This window comes from Budorcas taxicolor, chromosome 15 (assembly GCF_023091745.1).
Source record: "Budorcas taxicolor isolate Tak-1 chromosome 15, Takin1.1, whole genome shotgun sequence".
Classification (NCBI taxonomy): Eukaryota; Metazoa; Chordata; class Mammalia; order Artiodactyla; family Bovidae; genus Budorcas; species Budorcas taxicolor.
In genome coordinates, this window is record NC_068924.1 from 48,759,107 (window position 1) to 48,775,825 (window position 16,719).

Genomic DNA, 16,719 nt, shown 5'->3' on the forward strand with positions numbered 1-16,719 from the left:
AACTCATCACCTGCCTGAAGCTTTCTCTGGCCTCCACCTTCCTTCCATGAGTGGTGCCTGCTTGGTCCTTGCTGGGCCTGCATCCATCCCAGTGGACCCATCTGCCTTTCCCAAAAGCTATAGGGCTGGGTCTTCTTTATCCCCCAGGTTCTAGGGCCCATCTCTAGCTAATTCATAACAGGGATCCCTGGGGACCATGCCTCTGCCTTCTATTCCCTGGCCTTGAACTTCTTGTTGAGAAAGGAGGATGTGGTTTCCTTAGCCCTCCCCTACCTCCAGCTCCAGCCATATAAGACCAATGCCATCTGGTTTCTCTCTTAAGGGCAAAAATAGTGAGAGAACATTTTAGAGGGTTAGAGATCAGTGGGAATGAGAAACCAAGTATGTTACATATTTAAATAATTTTTAATAAATCTATTAATAAAGCAAAGTGAATTTTCATTGGTTTCTCCTGGTGTTTTTACTGATCAATTTCACAACTGCAAGTTTTAAATTCACAACACAGGGCGATCTGATATAAGCTATGCAAAATTAGACAATGTCAAATCAGACAATTCCAACTCAGACCATATCAAAACTCGCGATTACAAGATCTCCAGGTACCTGTAAACCTGCAGCCTGTCATTCATTGCTATCACCCTGGAGCCATCTCTGTTGCTTCCCTCAAACTCCCATAGACTGAAAAGGGGTGAAAGATACCCCAGGGACTTCTACTTCTGGCCAAGAGAGAATAACATGAGGTAACATCCCACCTGAAGGAACCTAAAATAGACAGCATACATTAAAAAAAAGTTTGCAAGCTACTAGATATCAGGCAATGAAGGACAATGAGCCCTGAGGCATGGAAAACAAATGAAGTGAACCTGGGGTTTCCCCAGCTTACTGCCTTGGGAGGTTCCCTGCTGCAGTCTAGGGAAGGAGAATGCAGGGTCCAGAGGACATCTTAAGTTAAAGATATAGAGCTGATAGTCCAGGAAGACCCAGCTAGCTAGAATTTGAAGACCGGGTATTGGAGGTGAGAGATCTACAGAGAGAGAGAGAACTCTAAAGACATGCAGAGGTTCCTCTGCAAAAAGCCAGCTGAGTACTGAGCCCACATGCATGTGAACAAGCTACTTAAGACTGGGGACAGAGCCACCTGGAAAAATTAGCGATGGCATCCCCACCCAGGGTTCACATAGGGTCACAGATAGTGAGTGTTCCTACCTGCCAGATTGGAGAACTTCAGGATTCACAGGGCACTGAGTAGAGAATACAGAAGGATCCTGTCTCTGTAGTGGGGAATAATTAACCAGATATTATCTGCAGTATCATGTGGATTTTAGATCATAATTAATCATTAATGAGTGAGGAAAGTACTTTGTTGACTTTATAAAATAGAACCAGTCAAACTACGGACTATAATTTATAGAGACAGGAACAAGAGATGAGTGTAGATGGGGATTGGAGGGGGTTTGCAGAGGGATGAGTGAATTTGGTTTATCTTAAGTAAGTAAACCAGAACCCACTCAGGCTCTGAGAAGTCCCAGACAGATAGCCATTGAGCATATAGTATGTCAGGCCCTGGAGACAGAGAAGCCTAGTCCTTGTCCTCAAGGGAGACAGACAACTATGTATAAGGATATTTCAGTTCTAAAGGAGTTCAGTCCTGGGCATTCATTGGAAGGACCGATGTTGAGCCTGAAACTCCAATACTCTGGCCACCTGATGCAAAGAGTTGACTCATTGGAAAAGACCCTGATGCTGGGTAAGACTGAGGGCAGGAGGAGAAGGGGACAACAGAGAATGAGATGGTTGGATGGCATCGTTGACTCGATGGACATGGGTTTGGGTGGACTCTGGGAATTGGTGATGGACAGGGAGACCTGGCCTGCTGCAGCTCATGGGGTCGCAAAGAGTTGCTCACGACTGAGCAACTGAACTGAACTGATGGAAGATAAACATACAGCTATCATAAAACTATTTAAGCTCTATGACAGAGGGATAAACATCCAGTTGGAAAATAAAACTTTAAAGTTTATGACAAGGGAAACAGTTTGTGGGAACCTTGGGGAAGCCCTTAATATAGTCTGGCATTTAGCCAAGTTTTCAAACCAGTGACAATTATCCAAGTCATCATCATTTATCAAAATAAAGAGATTCTAGAGGACTCCAAGATTTCCCAAGATCTCCTGAGAAAGAAGGCCATGAGTTAATCTAAAACCAAAGACACTGTAGCCTGGATAAGAGACTATCTTCTGGCCTTGGCACAGCAGGGCCTTATGAAAGCTGAAGTCTCTTGTTTGAATATTCCCTAAAATGGAATAAATATACCTCATTTAATCAGTTTTATTATTTAAAACCACTACCACCAATGTGTATTGATCACTGTCTATTTTCCATATGTTTTCACATCTGTTATTCTACTTAATCCCCACAACCACCCAACAGAAAGTACATTATATTTCCTTTTTTACAGCACTTACAATTTCCAAAATTACTGAGGTACAGTAGGCTAAGCAATGAGCCCAAATATTTAAGCTAGTGATCCTAACCTCTATTTACTCTAATGCCCACCCCACAATGTCTTTTCCTGATACAGCTATCAACCATGTTTAAAGGAACTTCTTGGCAAGGTTGTGCTTTCTTTGAATTTCATTTGTAAATTTGCACATCACTTGTAAATCAGACACCAGCATGGGAAAATAAATGTCAACTTGTCTGAAGCTCTGTGAAAACAATTTATTATGAGATAGTAAATAATAATGTTTTCATTAATAACAGTAAATCAGGATGGCCACATGAGGCCAAACTGGTGATGCGCTGCAAAATACAGGAGCACCATTCACATGACCATGGATGTGGATGTTGTTTCCTAAAGCTGTACAATGAGACAGCCATGAATATGATCATTTCTTGTATGTTTACACTTTTCAGTTTACATAAGAGGTTCCTAGGATTTAAGCTTTACAGCATCACTGCCATTGTAGCTTCATTATTCAGAAGAGGAAATGAGATCCTGAGAGGTTTTACAGTGTGCCATTTTATGATATTTCTGAGATTTTAACCTTATAAGTCTTACTTCAGTATTCTTTTATCTCCCTCAAATGAACCTACATTATTTTCTACCTATAATTCTTCACTGTGAATATTTTTGACCTAACAGTTTCTAAGTTCATTATGACACACTCTTGTGCCTTATAATCCATACCCATTGGACAAATGAGTGCAATATGTGTTAAAACATAGTAATCACAAACAATACATACACACACACACACATTTGCAAACACATATCCTTCAGATATCATTCCACCTATATATGACTAAAGACATATATATTACACAGATGGATTTCATATCACAAATACTTTGCATCATAGGCATACACCCAAAGATAAACAAGCCAAAGGACACAGCCAACCCAACACTACATATTCCACACACTTATGTGTATTATATGGTCTACATTGTTACAAACATGCAACATTATACATCCTACCATTTATATATTATTAATGCATTCTACATTTTACATATTATATTCTACATTTGCATATTGCATTCTACATTTACATATTACAAATATGAGGGGAAAAGGAGGCATCTATTCTCATTAGATACACATGCTCTACAACCATTCTCACATAGATGCATATCATATACCAAATAACAGAGGTCACATAAACACAAGAAGTATGGAATTATAGAATTATTCACAAAATATTATACATGACAGGACACAGCTGCCAGGCATATCAGCTGGCACATATTCTGTGTACTCACACACACAGGCTAAAATCACATATAGCCACACAAACATACCTACATACTCACAGCTGCAACCAAGATAAACATCACCCTTATGGAAAAATAATCTCCAGTAGAACCACATAGATGACATTGGCAGATTCCACATAAATACACCCTCATATATATAGAAACATAAACACTTCATGGGAACTGTCTCTTTGCTTACTACCATCTCGCTCCCCTCCCTTCAATCACCATCACACAAATACCTTTATTAACCCTAAAAAATGACTGTGTTACCTCTTTGGGATCCAAGAAAGAAGTTATAGTTAACACATATTCACTGATGTGGATACATGGGAGCAAAATAATAAAAATCATACATCAAGAACAGAATGAATCATGATGTGTATCATTTACAGCCTTTGCATGTCAAAATTACATGTATTTTCTAGTTGGGAAAGAGAAATAAGGCGAGGTCACCATAGGAAGGGAGTGTAGAGTGATCATGATCCAGCATGTCCTGTCAAAACTGGTTCTTCTGAAGTGACCCATTTCTGGAGATAGAAATTGAAGGTCTACTTAGATAACCTGGAGCAGAGAGCCCAGTGGGTTGGATGTTCCAGTCACCAAGATGCTCAACAGGACCTGAACCCTGCCATCTTTGGTAGAGACTAAGGACACTGGGGAGGAAATCCTGCTCACCTGCCATTCTGTGAGAATATATGAAAGACCCGAGAACGAATCTCCTTGGTTTTGGCCCCATAGACTATAGGGTTAACCACAGGTGGTAGCAGTAGATAGATATTAGCCATAATCACATGGAGCAGGGAAGTGGGGCCACTCAGCCTGTGCACCACGGAGAGCCCAATGAGGGGCAAATAGAAGACCAGCACAGCACAGAGATGGGAGATGCAGGTGTTGAAAGCTTTGAGTGCTGCCCCCCGAGAGGAGAGCTCCAACACAGCCCTCAGGATGAGGACATAGGAGAAGCCAATGAAGAGGGAGTCGATGCCCATGACCGAGAGGATGATAAAGAGCCCGTACACCACATTGACCGTGGTGTCAGTACAGGACAGCTTCATAATATCTTGGTGCAGACAGAAGGAGTGTGTGACAGTGTGCTTTCGGCAGTACGATAGCCGCTTCAGGATGAAGGGCAGGGGGAAGAAGAGTACAAACCCTCTGGCCAGGGCAGCTAGTCCAATTTTGGCGACCATAGGCCCTGTGAGTACAGAAGCATGCCGCAGTGGGTGGCAGATGGCCACAAAGCGGTCAAATGCCATGGCCAGCAGGACAGCTGACTCCATGGCTGACAGAGCATGGATAAGGAACATCTGGGCCAGACAGGCATTGAACTCGATCTCCTGGACACCTGTCAGGAAGAGGCTGACCATCTTGGGCATGGTGACGGAGGAGAGAACTAGGTCAATGGTGGAAAGCATGGCCAGGAAGAGGTACATGGGCTCATGCAGGCGCCTTTCCACACGGATGATGAGGATAATGGCCAGGTTGCCCAGGGTGGCCAAGGCATACATACAACACAGTGGGAAAGCCAGCCAAAAGTGGGTGTTAGGTCCCAGGCCAGGGATGCCCACCAGCAGGAAGTATGCTGGGTGGACCAGAGTTCCATTTGGCACAGTCATGGCAGGAACAAAGAGCCGAGGTTTCTGCATCCCAAGTCCGAGGTCTATGAAAGGGAAGAGGAAAAATATTGCTCAGTCATAGTTCAGCGGAGAGAAAGGACTTAGGAAAGGGCACTGAAACAGTGAGGGCTGCAAGCAGAATGTCTAAGTACTCCTGTTAATTCCAAAACTTCAGTCTCATTTTGCTTTAAATCTTTTTTTTTCTTACATTTTTAAAAGATCTTTTATTTTGTATTGCGAGTACAGCTGATTAACAATGCTCTCACAATTTTAGATAAGCAGCGAAGAAACTCAGCTGTACATACACATGTAACTGTCCTCCCTTAGATTTAAGGGACTAGTTCTGATAGAGTGTCTGATGAACTATGGATGGAGATTCATGACATTGTACAGGAGATAGGAGTCAAGACCATCCCCAAGAAAAGGAAATGCAAAAAGGCAAAAATGGCTGTCTGAGGAGGCCTTACAAATAGCTGTAAAAGAAGAGAAGTGAACAGCAAAGGAGAAAAGAAAAGATATAAGCATCTGAATGCAGAGTTCCAAAAAATAGCAAGGAGAAATAAGAAAGTCTTCCTCAGCCATCAAGGCAAAGAAATAGCAGAAAACAATAGAATGGGAAAGACCAGAGATCTCTTCAAGAAAATTAGAGATACCAAGGGAACATTTCATGCAAAGATGGGTTCAATAAAGGACAGTAATGGTATGTATGGACCTAACATAAAAAGAAGATATTAAGAAGAGGTGGCAAGAATACACAGAAGAACTGTACAAAAAAGATCTTCACGACCCAGATAATTACGATGGTGTGATCACTCACCTAGAGCCAGACATCCTGGAATGTGAAGGCAAGTGGGCCTTAGGAAAGATCACTACAAACAAAGCTAGTGGAGGTGATGGAATTCCAGTTGAGCTATTTCAAATCCTAAAAGATGCTATGAAAGTGCTGCACTCAATATGCCAGCAAATTTGGAAAATTCAGCAGTGGCCACAGGACTGGAAAAGGTCCGTTTTCATTCCAATCCCAAAGACAGGCAATGCCAAAGAATGCTTAAACTACCGCACAATTGTACTCATCTCACACACTAGTAAAGAAATGCTCAAAATTCTCCAAGCCAGGCTTCAGCAATACGTGAACCATGAACTTCCAGATGTTCAAGCTGGATTTAGAAAAGGCAGAGGAACCAGAGATCAAATTGCCAACATCCGCTGGATCATTGGAAAAGCAAGAGAGTTCCAGAAAAGCATCTATTTCTGCTTTATTGACTATGCCAAAGCCTTTGACTCTGTGGATCACAATAAACTGTGGAAAATTCTGAAAGAGATGGGAATACCAGACCACCTGACCTGCCTCTTGAGAAATCTGTATACAGGTCAGGAAGCAACAGTTAGAACTGGACATGGAACAACAGACTGGTTCCAAATAGGAAAAGGAGTATGTCAAGGCTGTATATTGTCACCCTGCTTATTTAACTTATATGCAGAGTACATCATGTGAAATGCTGGGCTACAAGAAGCACAAGCTGGAATCAAGATTACCAGGAGAAATATCAACAACCTCAGATATGCGGATGATACCACCCTAATGTCAGAAAGTAAAGAACTAAAGAGCCTCTTGTTGAAAGTGAAAGAGGAGAGTGAAAAAGTTGGCTTAAAGCTCAACATTCAGAAAACTAAGATCATGGCATCTGGTCCCATCACTTCATGGGAAATAGATGGGCAAACAGTGTCAGACTTTATTTTTCTGGGCTCCAAAATCACTGCAGATGGTGACTGCAGCCATGAAATTAAAAGACGCTTACTCCTTGGAAGAAAAGTTATCACCAACCTAGATAGCATGTTGAAAAGCAGAGATAGTACTTTGCCAACAAAGGTCTGTCTAGTCAAGGCAATGGTTTTTCCAGTGGTCATGTTGGATGTGAGTTGGACTGTGAAGAAAGCTGAGCACTGAAGAATTGATGCTTTTGAACTGTGGTATTGGAGAAGACTCCTGAAGAATTGATGCTTTTGAACTGTGGTATTGGAGAAGACTCTTGAGAGTCCCTTGGATTGCAAGGTGATCCAACCAGTCCATCCTAAAGGAGATCAGTCCTGGGTGATCATTGGAAGGACTGATGTTGAAGCTGAAACTCCAATACTTTGGCCACCTGATGAGAAGAGCTGACTCATTTGAAAAGACCCTGATGCTGGGAAAGATTGAGGGCAGGAAGAGAAGGGGACAACAGAGGATGAGCTGCTTGGATGGCATCACCAAGTCAATGGACATGGGTTTGGGTGAACTCCGGGAGTTGGTGATGGACAAGGGAGGCCTGGCATGCTGCAGTGCATGGGGTCGCAAAGAGTCGGACATGCCTGAGCAACTGAACTAAACTGAACTGTCCTCCCTTAAACTCCCCTCCCATTCAGGCTGCCACATAACATTATCTTCTCTAGTTTGTCATAGACGTGTCTCCGGAGGGTCCCATTAATCTCAGTGTGAAGCCCACCCAGGATACAGAGCAATGCCCTTCATTTCCAGAGCTGATGTTGCTGATCACATATCCTGCTTTTGGTCCCTTCTAAACCAGTACTGCCAAACTTGCACAAATCCTGCCAGAACCCAGCTTTGCTAGTGCATGTTAGGGTTAGGGTATGTCTGGGTTCAGAGTCTAAGGCTCAGTCTCTGGTTGCCTTTTAAAATCCATTCTCAACTGACTTCAGGGCAGGAAGTAGGGTGGGGGTGGAAATGTCCATCTGAGATTCAATTTCAAGAGATAGGTTTGTGTTTCAGCTTGAGTACCATTTCTCAGACTTCACTGATGGAATCAGCTAAAGCTGTTATTGAAAACACTGTCTCTCAGGTTCTACTCCAGATCCAGAGAATTGGATTTTCCAGGGGAGGGGTCCAGAAATCTGGTTAAAAAGAACAATAAATCTCTTCTGTCCCGGTGATTTTTTTTTTTTTAATCAGAGAAATTTAGGAAAAGTTGTTCTGGTGTTCTGGGAGGTAGGGAGATTCCAGCCCTTAACAAAGAATGAAACAGTCTTTCAGTGGGTTCTCTTAAGGCCCACATGAGAGTCGTCCTCAGATTTGCTTAGCTGGAGTGTGACATGGAAACCAGATGCAGCTGAGACATGAAAAGACAAATCAGTCCGCATCGCTGCCAGTGCTATGTGGTATCCACAGGCATAGCCTCCTTCCTTCACTACCCTCCCTGGTGAACACAGAACAAGCTCAACTTCCTTCCTCTACACAGACCACTCTGTTCTAAGCCTCTGTCCTGAGACCCAAACACATATGACATGTTTCCTCTTCATATTTCTACTTGGATAATCCAAGAGTTTCATACTCATTTTGTCCCAAATAGGACCCCTCTGAATAGTATCAATGAGTCACTCATGTCATCCTGGTCAGGGAAGCTAGACCCATCTCTGCTCTTTCCCCTTTACTGTAATTTTGTTTTTCCTAGTAATCTATCATAGCTTTCTTTTTATTCAACATGTCCTCCCTCCCCCCCAACCTCATTATATCATTCATTCTGCTCTGAGTATGAAAAGAACTTCTGAACTCACCTCCCTGCTTCCAGAATCAGATTCTTCAATCCACCTTCCACGTGGCTGACATCTAAACAGAAAAACTGGATATGTCAGGCTCCTGTTTGGCAAGTTACAGGTGACTCCCATAGCCTTCAAGATCAAATTGGAATCCAACAGTCTGCATTCAAAGCCCTTCCCAGTGTGGATCCCACTTAACTTTCCTGCCAAGCTTCTCAATTTGTTTCTTCATTTACCAGTTGCCACCACCACCACCAACATACACGAATATTTTTCTCTGGGTAAATTAACTCCCCTTGCCTCATGTTTCAGCGAAAGGTGAGAAGCTAGAACTGAGGGGGTTCCTGGCACAGGGGTAGACAAAGTTTGGAATGAGCCTCACATTGGTTAGAAGGAATTCCTCTTTGGGAAGGTCACTGAAAAGGGTCTGGGATCCTGAAGGTGGGTTCCGGAACAGGGCGCGCTGGCAGGCTGTGTGAGCAAAGCGCAGGCTTCCTCAGGCAATGTGCCCTCCCTTCCCGGTCTCCGCGAACTTCCCAGGACCTGGGCAAGGTTCCCTTCCCGTGCCCTCCTCTCCCCGCCCTGACCTAAGCCTGGCACACTTTCCTACAATGACGCTGCCCCAGGCAACTGCCCTTATATAGCTTCTCTGGGGGCTCTAGGGAGCCTGAGGGATGATGAGCAGTGAACTTCGCCAGACTCCCTGGGAGCACCGCTCGGCTCAGGCACCCAAGGAAAGCCGAACCCCGACTCCTACCTCGGGGGGCTGCGCTATGTTACTATTTTAAGGCCCCTCAGGAGACTAGAGAGAGAGGGAGTACAGTGGAGGTGAGAGATGACCGGCACTGGAAGAAAAGAGCTACTGGAATGGAGGTGAGGGCGTGCATTTAAAAGCACACAGGAAAAAAAAAAAAGAGAGAGAGAGAGAGAGAGAGAGAGAGAGAGAGAGAGAGAGAGAGAGAAAAGCACACAGATGTGAATACTCTTGTTCTCTGCCCGGACGCAGTCCTCGGGGATCCCGAGCTGGGCTAAGGCACTGCCTCTCGCTTCTCGATGGTGCCCCCTTATGGTAATATAGGCGAATTGCAGTCTCGTCGCTGCTTGCTCACTGACTCAGGACGATGAACTAAGGACCTAACTTACCTTGTATCTGAGCTCCTGTCACTGCGCTACGGCTGCCCCTAAGCTCTTTCTCCTCTCCCTAATAAGCCAATTCTTTATTCCTCAGGCTGATAATAATACTCTCCTGTCCCCACCTCCCCATCCAAAATGAGACTGTGTAGAAAGTCTATTTAAATACGGGGCTCTATCAAGGAACAAACTTATGTCCAAATCTGAGCTCAACCACTTACCATTCTTAGCCTCAGTTGGAAGTGAAAAATAAAATGAGATACTAGCAATTCTCCAGTGAATGATTGTGACAGAGGATGAGACGGTTGGATAGCATCACTGACTCAATGGACATGAGTTTGAGCAATTCCAGGTGATAGTGAAGGACAGGGAAGCCTGGCATGCTGCAGGTCATAGGGTTGAAAAGAGTCGGACATGACTTGGTGACTGAACAATAACAACGATTAGCCATTTTCCAGTGAATGTTCATTAGTATTGCTCAAATGTTCATTATTATTGCTCAAAACAACAGGAAAAGCCAACAAAATAGGAGAAAATCTAGTTGAGATAGTGTTAGAACAGCCAAAGGAAGCAAATACATTAGAGTAGACAGCAGGGCTGGAGGCTGCTGAGAGATCAAGTGGCTGGAGAACTGAAAATGAAAGGTCCCTAGTTACCTCGTGAAGAACTGTTGAGGTGGTTGGTAGGAATGGAATCTTGAATACAGCAGAGTGAGGAGTGAGTGAGCTGGGAAAAAATGGAGAAAGTGGCTGTAGACCACAATTTTGATAAGTTTGTATGTGAAGAGCAGAGAAGGCAATGGCACCCCACTCCAGTACTCTTGCCTGGAAAATCCCATGGATGGAGGAGCCTGGAAAGCTGCAGTCCATGGGGTCGCGAAGAGTCGGACATGACTGAGCGACTTCACTTTTACCTTTCATTTTCATGCATTGGAGAAGGAAATGGCAACCCACTCCAGTGTTCTTGCCTGGAGAATCCCAGGGATGGGGGAACCTGGTGGGCTGCCATCTCTGGGGTCGCACAGAGTCAGACACGACTGAGGCAACTTAGCAGCAGCAGCAGCAGTATGTGAAGAGAAGGAATGAAATGGACTATACATGAAGTATTAATAGCTCAAAAGGGAATTTCTACAAATTTGAAGCTTAAAGAGATTAAACACAAGTAAATGTCAACAGGATGGAATTAGTAGCTGCTGCTGCTGCTGCTAAGTCGCTTCAGTCGTGTCCGACTCTGTGCGACCCCATAGACGGCAGCCCACCAAGCTCCTCTGTCCCTGGGATTCTCCAGGCAAGAACACTGGAGTGGGTTACCAATTAGCAGAGAGCCCTTTATTTCTCATATTCGTAATGAAGTTTTTCAATGCTGTGACCCAGGTAGACCCTCTGTCCTTGCCCCTCTATATAGTGAGCATGAGAAATCTTAATTGCTCCCATATCATCCCCCAAACAGTCCAAACCAACACCCTGAACTCCAGACATGGTCATGCCTACTGGACATTATTTAAGCATCCCTCAGGCATCTCAAACTCAATGGTTTCAATCACTTTCACTATCTCTGATCCTCAGTCTATGCCTCCAGTCATGTTTTCAGTTCCGGTGTCTGCTGCCTCAGTCCGGAACCTAGAATCCATCATCTCTGCCTTCTCCCTCTCTCTTACCTCTCTCTGATCCCATCCAATCAGTCACCAAGTTCTCCTTAATTTACTTCCTGGAAATTTTGTGAATCAGATTCTTTTTATCCATGTCTTTTGCCTCCTAACCAAGATAATCTCTGCCTAGATCATCAGAATCATTTGTTCACCTGCCAGCCTCATAGACTATCTTTGCCATCAATTCATTATCCACCAGTGTGATCTTCCAAACACACATCAGTTCACAACATCTTCCCATTGATTTCAGAATAGGAAGTTTAAATTCACACTTAATAATATAGCTATTAAAGCTTTCATGTGCCATCTCTGTGCACTTTTCCATCTCATCTTTAACCACTCTACCTTCCTTTCTGAGTGCCAAGTCCTAGACACATTGAAACTGGTCCCCTGCTTCAAAGTGCCATGCTTTCTCTCACCCTTTAATTTTCACATATTTTCCCTCATGGGAAAAATACTCACCCTCCTCCCTGTTTTCATTAAGTTTCAGCTTTGAGATATCTGTTTAAACCTCCTTCCTTAGAAAGATTCTTTCCTGGGGCCTAATTTTGACAGAATCACTTGACTCTTTTTCCCTCTCTTTCAAATAAAGCCTTTAACATTATGAGATTAATTAGTCTCCATAATTCTGAGTAGATCATACCCTCCTATTTTTGGAGGGGGGAGATGGACACTAACGTGCATATTTAAAAGGGGAGATTTACAGAGTACTCTTTCATTCACTCTTCATGCAGAAATTATTGGTCTTCATCAATGTTCACTCATAGCTCACAATTCAGTTACTTCAACCAAGGCATGTGTAACAGGTTCAGTTCAGTCACTCAGTCGTGTCCGACTCTTTGCGACCCCGTGAATCACAGCACACCAGGCCTCCCTGCCCACCACCAACTCCCGGAGTTCACTCAGACTCATGTCCATCAAGTCAGTGATGCCATCCAGCCATCTCATCCTCTGTCGCCCCGTCTCCTCCTGACGCCAATCCCTCCCAGCATCAGAGTCTTTTCCAATGAGTCAACACTTCACATGAGGTGGCCAAAGTACTGGAGTTTCAGCTTTAGCATCATTCTCTCCAAAGAAATCCCAGGGCTGATCTCCTTTAGAATGGACTGGTTGGAACTCCTTGCAGTTCAAGGGACTCTCAAGAGTCTTCTCCAACAGCACAGTTCAAAAGCATCAATTCTTCAGCGCTCAGCCTTCTTCACAGTCCAACTCTCACATCCATACATGACCACTGGAAAAAACATAGCCTTGACCAGACGGACCTTACTCGGCAAAGCAATGTCTCTGCTTTTGAATATACTATCTAGGTTGGTCATAACTTTTCTTTCAAGGAGTAAGTGACTTTTAATTTCATGGCTGCAATCACCATCTGCAGTGATTTTGGAGCCCAAAAAAATGAAGTCTGACACTGTTTCCACTGTTTCCCCATCTATTTCCCATGAAGTGATGGGACCAGATGCCATGATCTTCATTTTCTGAATGTTGAGCTTTAGGCCAACTTTTGCACTCTCCACTTTCACTTTCATCAAGAGGTTTTTTAGTTCCTCTTCACTTTCTGCCATAAGGGTGGTGTCATCTGCATATCTGAGGTGATTGATATTTCTCCTGGCAATCTTGATTCCAGCATGTGACTTATCCAGCCCAGCATTTCAATGATGTACTCTGCATATAAGTTAAATAAGCAGGGTGACAATATACAGCCTTGACGTACTCCTTTTCCTATTTGGAACCAGTCTGTTGTTCCATGTCCAGTTCTAACTGCTGCTTCCTGACCTGCATACAGGTTTCTCAAGAGGCAGGTCAGGTGGTCTGGGATTCCCATCTCTTTCAGAATCTTCCACCATTTATTGTGATCCACAGAGTCAAAGGCTTTGGCATAGTCAATAAAGCAGAAATAGATGTTTTTCTGGAACTCTCTTGCTTTTTCCATGATCCGGCGGATGTTGGCAATTTGATCTCGGATTCCTCTGCCTTTTCTAAAACCAGCTTGAACATCAGGAAGTTCACGGTTCACATATTGCTGAAGCCTGGCTTAGAGAATTTTGAGCATTACTTTACTAGCATGTGAGATGAGTGCAATTGTGCGGTAGTTTGAGCATTCTTTGGCATTGCCTTTCTTTGGAATTAGAATGAAAACTGACCTTTTCTAGTCCTGTGGCCACTGCTGAGTTTTCCAAATTTGCTGGCATATTGAGTGCAGCACTTTCACAGCATCATCTTTCCAGATTTGAAACAGCTCAACTGGAATTCCATCACCTCCACTAGCTTTGTTCGTAGCGATGCTTTCTAAGGCCCACTTGACCTCACCTTCCAGGATGTCTGGCTCTAGATGAGTGATCACACCATCATGATTATCTGGGTTGTGAAGATCTTTTTTGTACAGTTCTTCTGTGTATTCTTGCCACCTCTTCTTAATTTTGTATAGGAACCTGGAATGTTAGAGCCATGAATCAAGGCAAATTGGAAGTGGTCAACAGGAGATGGCAAGAGTAAACATTGACATTTTAGGAATCAGCAAACTAAAATGGACTGAAATGGGTGAATTTAACTCAGATGGGTATTATACCTATTATTGTGGGCAAGAATCCCTTAGAAGAAATGGAGTAGCCATCATAGTCAACAAAAGAGTCCAAAATGTAGTACTTGGATGCAATCTCAAAAGGGACAGAATGATCTCTGTTCATTTCCAAGGCAAACCATTCAATGTCTGGATCATGTAGCAATTCTATTTTTTTTTTAAATTTTTGAGGAACCTCTGTACTGTTTTCCATGATAGCTGTACTAATTTACATTCTCACTAACAGTGCAGGAGGGCTTTTTTTCCTTATCCTTGTCAACACGTTTTATCTCTTGTCTTTTTGATAACAGCAATCTCAATGGGTGTGAGGTGACATCTTATTGCATTTCCTTATGATTAGTGATGTTAAGCATCTTTTCATTACCTGTTGGCCATTTTTTTAATCTTTTTTAGAAAAATGTCTTTTTTTTTGCCCAAGTTGTTTTTAATTGGATTCTTTTGGTTTTGGTTTTGCTATTAAGTTGTATATATTACCCTTCATCATATAGATAGCTTGAAGATACTTTTTTCCTGTTTCATAGGTTGCCTTTTTATTTTACTGATTGCTTCTTTTATTATTGTGCCTGTTCAACTTAAACTGAAATGATAGTAAGGGATATGTGTACTCTCAATACCAAGCTTGCACCTGATATTTCTGTTTATCTATCTGTATATCTTGGGCCCATGCAAGGCTATATGGCAAAAAAATTTTGGTATGAAAAAATGCTAACAAAAGATTCAACATTACACTCAGGAAGGTTCTGGAAGTATTGAAATATATCTTTAACTCTCTAGTTTTGTGTTAAAAAAAAACTCAACTAAGAAGATAAAATTCAGTAAGAATCTACAGTTCCATCGCCAGAGAGAGCAAAAATTCTCCTTGAAATTTGGGGTTCTTGTGAATCTTTTGAGAATAAGGAGAAAGGCAACTCTCTTGGAAGAAAGCTCTCATAAAACCATGCTAGTAGGCCCTCACATCAGAGCCTCCAGTGTTTGTGGAAAGAGTTCTACTTCATGTCTCCATGAGCTGGCTAGCTGACCTGTGCCATTCCTTATAATCTTCCTAAGAAGACACCCAACCTACAGTTCACTGAGAAGAAGGCAGAAGTCCATGATAACATACATTCAGCTAAGAACAGTAACTTATTAAACCATCACTCATAGTCATGAGCAAACAAAGGACATAATGTGAAAAGTATCAGAACTTCACGGAAGGGAATAAATTTGAGAAATAAGATCAAATGCCCAGAAAAAAAAAAAAAAAAAAACAGGGCAGAAATGAGAGAACTTAGAAAAAAATTTATAGCATCGGTGAGAACTGAGAAAATCCTGTTGTGTTAAAAACAGATTGCTACCAAAGAAAAGAAATGTGCAAGCAAAAAATAATAATAATAATTTGAAATAATAATAAAAACAGAGTATATAAATATGGTGGGGGAAAGTTGTTTTTTAACCAAGAAGGGGAAGATAGATGAATGTTTTCTTGAATCCTTTAATCCCCACGATGAAAACAAAATAGCAACAACAAAATCAAGTCACTGAATAGAAACAGAGCACCTGTTGTCTCTCTGCCCAATGTTCTGGGAGAACCTCTCAAGTTGACCACACATAGCTCTTTGTTCTTCAGCAAATATACAGACTTAGGCAAGAAAAGGTAAAAGACATGGAGGGAAAATACAGGCATTCCAGAAGGAAGGGAAGGAGGGGGTGGAGCAGACAGAGTAAAATCAACAATCAAGGAAATAACTAGAAGAAAATTCCCCAAAGCGCAAAACCTGTCTTAAGATATTCCATGTTCATTCAGTCATAAAAGATATATACTTAATTTCAGATGAAAATTCTAAATTCAAATAAAAAATAAACTATCCTGTATGCATCTAGACAAATATGCCTACAAAGTAATGCCAAGTTATACCAACTAGCATGTAAGTTCCACAAAAGCATTTTCCTATTTTTGTCCACTGATATATTGCTGATCACTTGAAAGAGTACCTATTACATTGTAGACATTCAATAAATAGTCATGGATGAATTAGCTAGCATTAAGGAATCAATCTCTACCTGAGGTTATAAAAATATTCTTTTCATTGTTTGGGAAAGTTTAATTGTTTTGACTTTTATTGTTATATCTACAATACATATGTGAGTAGTATGAGGTTAGATTTCATGTTTAATTTTTTCCATATGGGTGTTTGGTATTTCCAGTACCATTTATTAAAAATATCCTTCTTTCCTTATTGCTCCATTTGTCACTTAACAATTGGCCATATATGAGCAGATGTACGCCTGGCCTTTTATTTCTGTTCAATGGCCCACTGGTACCCTGCACCAATATCACACTTTCATAATTACTATGATAGCATGGAGAAAATAATTGAGAATTGTCTTAGCAGATAATCTTACTTGTCTTAGTTTGAGTGCCCCCAAAACAAACTGGAAACATGAATCCAAGCTCAAGTAGTTCCCAAGACAAA

The 16,719-nt window shown here is 42.2% G+C and overlaps 1 protein-coding gene across 1 annotated transcript; it reads right to left on the reverse strand.

Moving 5' to 3' along the window:
- Positions 1-4,433: 4,433 nt before the first annotated feature.
- LOC128060811 (olfactory receptor 51D1) lies at positions 4,434-5,408 on the reverse strand. Its single transcript, XM_052653181.1, has one exon. It carries the CDS (start codon positions 5,406-5,408, stop codon positions 4,434-4,436), a length of 975 nt encoding a protein of 324 aa, XP_052509141.1.
- Between the last annotated feature and the right edge of the window lie 11,311 nt (positions 5,409-16,719).